The 11,349-nt window shown below is 55.1% G+C and overlaps 1 protein-coding gene across 6 annotated transcripts; it reads right to left on the reverse strand.

Moving 5' to 3' along the window:
* Positions 1-1,054: 1,054 nt before the first annotated feature.
* On the reverse strand, positions 1,055-11,296 carry JMJD6 (jumonji domain containing 6, arginine demethylase and lysine hydroxylase). Of its 6 annotated transcripts, XM_080827271.1 has the most exons (8): positions 10,865-11,175; positions 9,956-10,344; positions 9,176-9,462; positions 8,283-8,380; positions 7,675-7,763; positions 6,767-6,905; positions 5,754-5,881; positions 1,055-4,510 (listed from the first exon to the last, which is right to left on the reverse strand). In XM_080827271.1, exons 1-8 carry the CDS (start codon positions 10,991-10,993, stop codon positions 4,474-4,476), a joined length of 1,296 nt encoding a protein of 431 aa, XP_080683397.1. In that variant the 5' UTR covers positions 10,994-11,175; the 3' UTR covers positions 1,055-4,473. The 6 variants fall into 6 exon arrangements, 5 of the variants coding, with proteins under 5 accessions (XP_080683397.1, XP_080683399.1, XP_080683398.1 ...); XM_080827273.1 differs by lacking the exon at positions 7,675-7,763 and having other exon boundaries at positions 8,245-8,380; XR_013968218.1 differs by lacking the exon at positions 1,055-4,510 and having other exon boundaries at positions 5,458-5,881; positions 7,675-7,768; positions 8,245-8,380.
* Positions 11,297-11,349: the final 53 nt, after the last annotated feature.

Consider the following 11,349-nt stretch of genomic DNA (forward strand, 5'->3'; position numbering starts at 1 on the left):
CGCTTAGATTTGTTTTGAAAACCCGGCTCGAAACGCTCTTTCCTCAGGCGCCCTGAGATTACTGTCATTTTCGGCATCATTTCCGCCCTGTACAGAAGGTCCAGCACTTTGGCACCGCAGGCTGGGAGATGCCGAGGCCCCGGACGGCCGGGAAGGCTCGCCTAAACCGTGGCACCGGCCTGCCCGTAAGGCGACGAAAGGCAAACGTTAACCGGCTTACTCCCGGCCACTTCCAGACCCGTCCGCAGCATCTTCCGGGAGCACCCGAGCTCCTGGCGGGGAATGCCCGGCCCTGACACCCAGCAGCCTTCTACACAAGCCTCACTGTAACGCGGCTGCCCCCCAAAGGCGGCTTTCTGGAATTCAGCTCCAGGCGCCTTGGGATAACATTGCTCCCAAACTGACTTTTCCTCTTGGAGTAATTCCCCTGCGTAGGGAGAGTGGAATGAAGGGAGGTCTGCTGTTTCTCTTTCCCCAGACCCTTCCTTCGGTTGTTTGTTTGAGACACATATGCTGTAACCAAAAAGTTGTGTCTTTACCCCTCCCAGTAAACACAGCAAAGTTTGTCAGGGACCAGTTGAAAAAACAGGATGCCAGTTTTTGCTTAAGACACATTTATTGCTTTTTTGGAAAAATTACAGTGCCCGAGCCGGTAACTGGTGCACGCCAGGAGCTAGATGGAGTGCCGCTTACACGGAAGGCAGAAGGATGTGCTCAGGCTTCTTCCTGGGCTCCGGTTACGACCAGCAGGCCTCCAGGAAGAGGGGGAGCTTAGTCCCGGTGCTTCACATAAAGGTAAGGGGTACCAGCAAAAGGAATTTCAGTGGTGATTCGTGAAAAATGCCCATAACTATAAAATGTGGAATGGGGCTCCTATCTGGCTTTGACCCCCAGGGGACTTTCAGCCAAAGCGAGCCTTCTTTTTTGGCCCCTGCCTTCGTTGCTTGAAAGTACATGTTTAAGGGGGCCCATTGTGCAAACTTAGCTACGTTCTGTATCTACTAAGATAAATAAGGAGAAAAAACAAGAACAAAACAATGCAAAAACCCCAACTCCAAACCAAGTTGCTTTATTTAAAATGATGAACAAGTTTTATCGAAGTGAAAGTTAAAACCACCCATCAAACGGCGGAGCCATAGGCGTGGTGGTGCACACGGCAAGACGGAAGCAGACGGAGCGGGCTGCTGGGTGTCTCTGTGGCAGTGGCAAGAGGCACAAGGACTCTGCATGGTCCCAGTTCTTCTGCACTGTCCGGTCACCTTGAAGACAGCAGGCCGGGCCAGTTCTCATGGGACTTTCAGTGAGGACTAGATGCCTCAAGTTTTTGAACAATGAGACAGAAGTCAAGAGCCACCACCTGAGGGTGCCAGGGCACGAGGTTCATCTAGTTTTGTGGCATATAATGTAACATCAGTGGAACATCTTGACAGAAGGCAGGGAGGGAGGGGGGCGTGTGAGGAGAAACCACACAGGGAACCATCCGCAGTACCCAGCACACACGACAAACACCTTGTGGAAACGCTATGCACAATTCAAGGAACCTACAGCTGTGCACGTACACGCCTACGTCCTAAAAGCACTTTTTACAACACTTCCCGCAAAACTATTCCGTCCCACACTCTTGTCTAAAATCCTATGTCACAACCAGACTGAACCTCTAATAAGTGCATAAAGCACTCACACCAGCAACTTTCTTGCTGATGCTTAAATATCTTTTGCTGATACAGAGAGAAACCAAATACTAAGACCACAACTTGTTCTTATGTTCTTTTAGGAAGATCTCATAGACTTGAATTTAGTGAGGTCTCACCTTGCTTTTCTGGTCATGGAAATGGATGTGTGTGACCCCACCTAGCCTGAGCAGTGACCCTTGGGAACTGTGCACGGCACACTGCCTTTCAGCTGCACGAGGGGACGGACCTGTGCTTGTCGCAGCTGCATCGCCAGCACCCAGAACAGTGCCTGCCACTCAAACGTGGGCTGAACACTTGGATGATTCATACGCGGGCATCTGCAAGCCTAAGCCAAATTGGAACAATGTCCCTGGGCTGGGTGGCTCTACCCTCAAAGGTGTCACCCTGAATATCCCAGCTCTACTAATGAGCCCAGAGACACCCGTGTGCGGCACCGGGTCCTTCAGGCCGGCGGCGAAGTCTTTGGTGCTCGCTCCCAAAGCCCCGGAGCTGCACACTGTCTTCTTCGACCCTGCTCCTCCCCGTCAGTAGTTCCGGAAGAGTCCTTCTTCCAGGACCTTCCTGGTTTTTCAGTTGGGGCAGAATCCCTACTATTGCTGACGTCACTCGAAGGAGGAGGCTCAGACCAGGTGGGGTGAACGGTTAACTTTAGGACAGACCTGGTTCCCCCTTTCTACCTGGTCTGCAGCACCCAGCCATCACTGCACTCCTCTCCCACCGGCTCCCCACCTCCTCCCTGCTTTATTCCCCTAACGGTGTGCTTGGGTGGCCCACAGCAACAGGGGACAGTGGCAGGGTGGAAGGTGTTGAATCTCTGGCCTGGCTAAAACAAGGACTGTCCCACTGTCACTCGTGGGATGGCAAGAACCAAATGGCAGCACGGAAGCGATGTTATCCGAATGCTTCCCGGTGAGGTGACTGCGGGCCTGTCAGGTGGGCTGGATCCCTTCTTTCTGGATATTGTTTGTCAAACAGGAATCACCCTAGGCCTCTCGGGAAGGCTAGCCTCTCCCATTCAAACGTCCGCCGTGTCATCCCAGCCACTGCAAAAGAGTCCTCCCCTGCCCCCTGGTGGCAAATAATTTTGGTTTTGCTTTTTTTCTTTACACTGACGTTTAGAGAGAAGTTGATATGAATTAGAGAGGAAGGCGCGATAGCCTGACAGCAATACTAGGGTACAGAAAAAAAGCGTTTTGGAAGATAGCACGAACATTTTAAAAAAGGAAACAGAGGAACCCCATTCAGGTGTGAACACAAAGAGACGAGTTCAGGGTTTGACTTGACTCATCCCCAAAACACACCCTAGAATGGAGGGAAGCAGGGCTGAGCCCAGGAGGCCTGGTGGGGAAGTGGAGCGACACCGAGGGCAGGGGACAGGCACCAATGCCGAGGAACATGGTGGACGTTCTCCATCCACCCCAGCCATGTTTTTGGGTTGGCATTTGAGAATGCAGAAAACTCAAAGTAGGGGACTGGCCTCTTAGGGGAAAGCTACGTGACCAACCCAGTGTCAAGAAATGATCATCAGTCTGTTAAAAATATAACCTTTGCACAAAAGAGCCCTGGATTCCCCAGATTATACCCATGGTCAGGGAGGATCCAGGGAGGCAACACCACACAGTTCCAGGCCGCCTGCACACCCGCTCCTGGCCGCTCCTGGGACGCTACAGGGCCAGCTCCTGCCACCCTCCGGCTGCTCATGCCCTTACCTACACACCCCCCCCACCCCGGAAAAGGCCGTGCTGCTCAGTGCTTTTCACTGGGCACGCCCTTGACAAGACCCTTCTCGCTTTTATTTAAATTTAGCTCAATGTAGGGGCAGATTAAGGCAAGCAGGTCAACTGAGAGGGCAAGCGATGGAACCTGCTGGTCAACCCCCAAGTCTTCACACCAGAGCCCTTCAGAAGCCTCAACACACCCGAGGCCAGAAGCACCACGTGTGCGTTTATTCCAACCTGCAGCCCAAGCCAGCCACCTAGCGTCTGCGGGTCTAACCAGCGGGGACACTGACCGTGATGTCTCTCAGAGAGCGAGAGCTTCTGCCTTTGTGGATCATGTGGGGAGAAAGACCCATCTGCTGGACGCGGGCCCTGTTCACAACCTGAATTCTTCGGGGAGAACACACCGGACCTTTCCCCTCCCATTTCTAAACAGAAACCCTGATACGTCATCCCTGCCCCAAAACACACCGCACGGAAACGCTGCTGGAATTCCCGAGCCCGTCTGGCGGTGGCGAGAAGGTCCCGCATCTGAGGCCCATGCTCGTGGTGGTGAGCGGCGCCACCCGCGCCGGCTGGGTCGGTGACACATTGGGGGTGGCGCGGGAGTGGCACATTTTACGCGTGATTGGCTCAGACGCAAATCCGAATCCACTCGCCCCTCGGGGCCTGCTGGTGCGCCGCCGGCTCCCAGAGAGCAGAGGCTCCTCACCCGTGTCGCTGAGGGATCAGACGCGGCGAGACACTCAAGGGATCCCAGCCCTGCGGCCTCGAGGTGGAGCAGCGTGGCTTACAGGGGACAGCACAGACCCCCTGGCCCCGCCGCAGCGCGCCGGCCGTCAGCGTTTTGGGTCTCACTGAGCTTTGAAACTTCTCGACCCTCTATTCTTAGCAAGCGGTAAGAACAGCATTTGACCGAAGACAGAAGCTTGGACCAGAGAAGGATGATCCGAATTCAAAGGAGACAAAGGAGAAGGTGGGAGCAGGAGATGTGAAAACTGAGTCAGGCGGCCGCCCACAGCGCACACGGGAGCCACCTCAGGGAGAGTCTCTGTATTGGCTCAGGGGTGAGCCCGGCCTCCGCAAGTGTCCCTAATCCTGCCAAGGAAAGGACAACCGCCTGTCAGCAGCGTGGAGACAGCACGGCAGGTGCGAAGCTGGAAGGACACGTTAAAGCAGAACCCCGGGACCCCACATGCAAGTCAGGGCAGGGCTGTCCCTAAAACATTTTCTGAGTAACCACTAAATCGCGCGGCACGGCCAGGTGGGGTCTACAGCGACAGAAACACCCCGGAAAAGCAAGAAGAGAAATCGAACAGTGGCCGTGAAGAGGGCAATCTGGTTGAGAAACGCAGAGTCTAGCTCATAAATTCACGCCACTAGGACACCTGAGCTTCTGGAATTCCAGTGTGAATAAGCAGCAAGGCCTGTGGGTCCGCCACTCTGCTAACACACGTTGAGGAAACACCCAGCTGCTCAGAGATACGAACAGCGCGACAGCAACGTCATCCACGGCAGGCCAGGCCCCCAGACGCTTAGGGTCCCCCGAGCTTCCATACTGAACTACCTCCCCGAAACCCCCTCCCCCGCTTACCGCCACCATCAGACCCATCAGGACTCGCACGTGAGAAGAGGCTCTGGACCCGAACCTCAGTTTAGCCCACAGCGCGTCCACCGTGTGGGCACGTGCCGGCAGAAGTGATCTTACTGACTCTGAGTTTAAGTCTGAACTCATTTAGATCCCATCCGGTTCAAACAAACAAACGTGGGAGACATGATGAAGACCTTCGAGAAAATCGGAGCTCTTCACGGCTGTCTCGTGTGGTGTGAGCGCTCAAAGTGACAATGGCAAGTGTTGGGGGGAAAGCAGGAGGCCACCCCTCTGGCTCCCGGGAGACACCGGGGACCTGCTCTCGGGCTGCCCCGACTGCCGCAAACCATCTCTTCCCCATCGAGGGCCCAGGGCAGTCGAGTCGCTGCTTTCCCACACCACCACAGGAATTGCCACAAGGGGAGGCTCTGGGATTCTCCAAGGACAAAAGTTGCAAAGATATAAAATGGATTTAATTTTTATTAAATAATGTTAAGGGTTTCCTTGGCACCATCCACACAGATCCTTGCCTTTATGCGTAAAATAAGCCACGTGATTTTGCGTCGGTAGCAGAGGAAGAAGCTACTGGAGCAAACGCTAAGTGATCGGACTCCTATTCCAAGGGCGTGTTTGTTCTCCGGCTTTCTCCAGCCCTCCCCTTGTCTGCAGATCCAAAAGGCTGCCCTCCCCAGGGCCCTGGCCTTGCCGCGCGCACGTCCTCCTACAGAGACAGCAGCCGCGTGCGGTCACCTGGAGGAGCTGCGCTCTTTGCTCGCACAGTCGTCTTGGGAGGTGGTGTCCCCGTTGCCCATCATGCCGCACGTTCTCCGCTTTTTCCTGCGGTGCATCGTCCCATCGCCTTCAGACCCCGACTCGCACTGCACGGGAGGGTGGGGAGGAGGCAAAAAGCAGGAAGTCAACCAGATGCAACCCCTTCTGTCTGTAAATACACCTCTGGCCTCGAGAGGCAGCATGAATGTCACCCGAGTCCTCCCGGAAGCGAAGCAGCCCCGGACGACAGCTCCGCAGCACGGTCCGCACCGCCTTCTCCATCGGGTGTTTCTGGCTCCCTAGACACTACGACCTCCCTCATATGCCTGGGTGTCCCCCCAGGGCTTGCCAATGGGAGGGCTGTTTGAAATCGAGACACGCGTCAGCACCCTGAGACAGCGTGACGCCATTTCGCTGCATCCAGACAGACCCCGAGAGGGACACAAGGAGTCCGGCGCTGACACTGCTCTCCCACGCCCCGGGCCCCCGCAAGACACCACATCCCCAGATTATGCAAAGTGCTACGACAGAAATTTCATCCAGCGATGGCCCAGGTTCCTCTTCCCCAAAATGATGTCAGCTTCTAACAAGCCACCGAATTCGGGGAGCTCCCAGGCTTACAATTTACACCCACAGGGACAACTGTCAATGCCGGCTGTGAGGTGACAGCGCTCCAAGTCTGACGCCCCACACTGCTGTTCATGAGCTGGGCGGCCCTTGGCCATTCACTTAACGAAATCCCCCAATACTCCTTTTATCTCTTCAAGTTACTGCCGACAACGCATGAGCTCACGCTCGTGCACACACACGTGCGAGCACACACGCACGCGTGCCAGGCTATAATATGGGCACAATTCACCACCCGGCAGGAATGGTGGCAGTCGTAGCTCTTGGAACAAAGTGGGAGAATGTTCACCCCTTTCCCCGTCCTGGACAGGAGGTTCCCGGGGGGACTGCCCTGCAGGCCTGGGTTCCAGGCAGCGGGGCCTCACCTCGGAGTCCGAGTCGGACGAGCTGGAGCTGGAGGAGCTGGAGGAGTCGCTGGAGCTGTCGGAGGCGATCCCCGTGGACTCCTGCAGGTCGACGGAGTCAGCCAGCACCGCCAACTCGGGGTGCTCTTGCTTCAGGATCCTGGGAGACAAGAAACATCGTTCCCAGTGCTGGGAGCGGCAGCGACACCGCGCGCAGTAACCCGGACTCAAAGTTGAGGCCTGTCTCTCTCGGAGGCACCTGCGAAGGGCGGGCGCCTTGGCTCAGAATGGGCGCTGGGCAGCGGTGTGGCCGCACGGATCCACGGGCTGGGAACAGAAGCCCTAACGTGCTGCTCAGGCTTTTCTGAAAGGCGGACGAGCTGCACGCGAGTTACTGCGACCTTCGCACGCAAACGAGCCAGCCGTGCTGCCGACGCGAGGCCGGCTTGCCCCGAGTTAGCCACTTATTTTTTTCCACCTGGGAGAAAGTCTCTCTCTTCCGTTTTTTCCTGAACCATTCCTAGCTGACTTCTTTCAAACCCTTCCTTTCCACGACACAGCACTGAGTGACCGCAGTCGGGCTTGGTTACGTTCCAGTTGTAAGAGGAGCAACAATAAGGTTTGCGAGAAAGAAGAGGAGGCAAGCAACAGAGAGGGTCCCCCTCACTCGAAGATAAAACTGGACTGGACTTTCGGAGGAAGCAGCCCTCCCCATAGGGACCTGATCTTGGCATCCACTCTAAGCAGGGACAAGAGACCAGCTGCGTGGTCAGGCCTTTAAGATGACCAAATCCCAGCACACAGCGGCCGACGGGATGGAGTCAGTGGGCCTTAGGTGCCTGAGAGTCCGGGGAGAACGAAGCCACCACCCTTGCTGGCCCTCTCAGCAGGGAGGCTGAGCACTGACCAAGCCAGGATCCCTCTCTTACCCCGAGAGCTGGTCCCTCCAGGTCAGGGTTGGGACACAGTGGCACGGGGTGGCTGGGGGTGGCTTGCACTGCCGCTGCCCGTGCTGTATCTGTTCTGTGGATAAACAGAGGAGCTAAGTCTCCAGGGCAGTCACCTCACTCGCAAGAACTGAAGGTATTAAGTTTAAAGGGGAATAACGCTTCTCAGTAAGAAAAAGAAAGAACCAAAATACAACCCAAACAAAATGGCTTCCTTTGCTACTGCTAGCTTTGAGGGGGGAAGGGCGGGGGGGGGGAGACCAAAAAAACAGAAAATAAAACAAAACAAAAAACAGAAAACAAGAACCAATCCCAATTATGGCCATGTTTTGCCTGACTGATCAAACATGCAGAGTCTCACCCTGTCACCTGGAGGCTGGCAAGCATCCTGAGAACTAGCCCTGACCTTGGACCCACTCTCCTCTGCCCCAGCTCTCCCAGGCCTAAGATCAGCACACGTCACTGCAGCAGTGAACTCTTTTCCATTTCACCTCTGGGGTATGAATGGGAACAAAGTGAAAATAAGAAGAAAAAAAAAAAAAAGTCTCTCACCTATACCATTTCCTCGATAACTTTGGTCTCCCTCTTACCGTCTTGTGCCAGACAACAGGGAAGTTGGTGCTGCTGGCAAAATTCTGCGTGATGGCAATGGTGGTGTCAAGGTTAAGGACAACGTGCCACCAGCCTCCTGAAACCCAACAAAGCAACAGTTAAACAGGGTTTGCTTCTGCGCACGATCACGAACAACATAAGCTTGGTGAACAGAGGGTTCCTATCTACCCATCTACAGGCGAGACAGGTAGAGACTCAGAGACAGGAGATCCGGACTGGTCAATGCTTCTCCTGATCCAGAAATCACAACCTATCTGTGGAAAGTTCTACTGGAGCACAGCCCACGCCTGTTCATTTCCGGATTGCCTGCGGCTGCTCGCCTGTTCGACAGGCAGAGCGGAGTTGCTGGAACAGACCCGGTCTGGCCCACAGCACTTAAAGTATTTATTCTCTGCCTTTTACAGGAAAAGTGTGTTGACCCCTGTGAGTCCAAACCTGGGATTGAAACTGGAAAGGCAGCAAGTTTTTCAGCTCCTAGAAGGAGAACACCTACCTCCAGTATTAAACACCCTCACTTTCAACACTTAAGTCTGAAGTGAGCCAATGTTACATTGTATTAAAAACCCAATTTACAGACAAGTCACAGTTTATCCACAGACACACTAGATAACTACTAGACATAAAGATGAGTAAAATCTTTACATACAAGGAATTTATCAACACGCGTTATGTATGTAGGTTACAAGAGATGTGGACAGCAGCCCTCTAAGCACTTGACCACACAGCCGCACATCACTGTCCGAGCTGGGCAGCGGTCAGTTCGTTTACAGTCGGCAGGCAGACGGGTCTCTTTGACTCCTAGATACACTTGTGCTTGGAAATGACAAATAACTGAAATCAAAAAACATACTTCCTCTTAGTTCATCTATACCTGGTACAAAGACAGTCTCTCCTGGTTTTTGTAAGATTTCCAGGGGTTTGAATTCAGGTGGCCAGGTGGGAAGCTGTGTCCGGGGATGAATGATACTAAACCAAGTAATAGCTTCATCTTGCTGGTTCCCTCCTTCTTCACGGGTCACCTTGATGAGTTCCCTGGGCGTGCTGGTAGGAAACAGGCACCAGCGCTTGTGGCCCTGAACTAAGGCATTCCAGGCACTGGTTCCCAGAGGGTCGATGTGAATTCCAGTTCCAGAGCGCGGTGGCCCCATCACAAACCATCTAATGGAATGGAAACGTCCGAGATATGAAAAGTAATTTAACTGTACACATATACTACCAGAGAGCGAGTTTTTAGTCTTACACTTTTTATCTCAGAGACTACATAAACCCTGCTACACAGAAACGCTAAACGAATCATGCCTGGAATGCTCTGTAACAGGAAGGGAAAAAATAAAAAAAACGACCGATGTGGCTTACTACTACTGAGCTTTAACTAATAAAATTTCCTTTAAAGCTCAGTGGCTTAACTGTGGTAGCATGTTTGAGTCACCTGGGGCGCCTTCAGAAATCCTGATGCCCAGGTGGCCATCCAGACCAGTGAAACCAGTCTGTGGCCGCAGGACCTGGGCAGACAGCAGTAACCCACTAAGTAAGCTCCATGTGCAGCCAAAGAGAACCACTCACTGTTATGGAAAAAGGTTAGCCCACCGAGCTCAGGGGACACATACTGCCCTATGTGAGACCGTAAGGGCTTCACCACGGGGTACTTTACCTGTAAGGGGGCCTGCGTTTCTCCCCAGCATACTGGAAGAGGTCATCGGTGAAGAACTTGGGCACCTTGTAATCTTCCAGAAGTTTCCTTCTTTTGGGGTGTTCACCATAGCTGCTGTCAAAGATGTACAGGGGGCTGTCGTCCCGAGTGCTCTCCATGTACTCGATGTAGTACTTCATCTTCATCTTCACCGAGTAGCCGTCGTTATCCTCACCGCACTTGAACTTCTGGTTACGGTACTTCCTTTTTAGGCGCTCCAGGGTCCACTTCTCCTGCGCAGACCAACCCTCTTGGGCATTTAGCAGAACCACGGGCTTGTACGGTCTTTCATATCTCTCCACGAATTCTTCCACGGACAGCTGTAATGCGTCTGCCCTTTCCACGTTATCCTGATGGAATCAGAAAAGACCTATCCAGTTAAAAAAAAAAAGGTCCAGCGGCAGCAAAGGGCGTCCCCCAGAACCAATTAGCAACGACATACCTAAGGAGCCAGATTCTCTTTCTGGCTTATTTGAGGGGGGGGGGGCGGAGGAGAGGAGGGACAAGGACCTGCGTGTGGACTGACATGTCACACCCAGCGCCGCCCCACCAGGGGAAGGGGGCTTCGCATCTCCCACTCGTGGGCCTCCACAGTCGAGTCCCCGGGGCCTCACCACCCAAAGGGGTCAAAGGGCGACAGTCCTTCCTGTGGGGATCGCCAAAAGCGTCAGCCTCCAGGTGGCCCGGCAGGCGGCGGCGGCGCGGGAGGAAGGAGGACCGCCCTGGAACCCGGCCCCGATGACCCCGACCTCCGCGGGGTACGGACGAGTCCATCGGAACTCGGGGGTGCCGCGCTGGACGCCGGGGCAGTCGCGCAGCCGCCCGGAGGTGCCCGTGCCCGGCCTCGGCCCGCGACCCCGGCCCACTCACCGCCACGGCCGCCGGGTTCAGCGAGAAGCTTTCGTAGTAGTTGTGACGGGTCCAGTCCAGCGAGTCCTTGAGCTCCGGCCGCGCACTACGCTTGGCCTCGCGGATCCGCTTCTTGCTCTTGTGGTTCATCCTCCGGGGGTCACCAGCTGCTCCCGCGACGACCTCGGCGCGCCTCGCTTCCTGCTTCCAACGCACCCCTCCCCGGCCCGGACAGCGGCTGCGGCGGCGGCGGCGGCACCCAAACGCCCTTCGCCCTAGCCCGGCGCCTTTAAAATCGCCTTCCAGAAAATTCACTCCCCAACCACCTCCCGGGCCTCGGGTTGGGCACGCGGCTGCCGTCTTCCCCGCCCCCCGGCCTCTCGCGGTGAGCCATTGGCTCGGGCACCTCCGGGGTCCGCCCTCACACTCGCCGGCTCTCCGCCATGTTGGGAAGGTCGCGCCGATCGAGGAGCAGCCTCATTGCGGCCCCGCCTCTCCCGCGCCCG

The sequence above is a fragment of the Martes martes genome (genome assembly GCF_963455335.1).
Source record: "Martes martes genome assembly, chromosome: 16".
NCBI classification, from domain to species: domain Eukaryota; kingdom Metazoa; phylum Chordata; class Mammalia; order Carnivora; family Mustelidae; genus Martes; species Martes martes.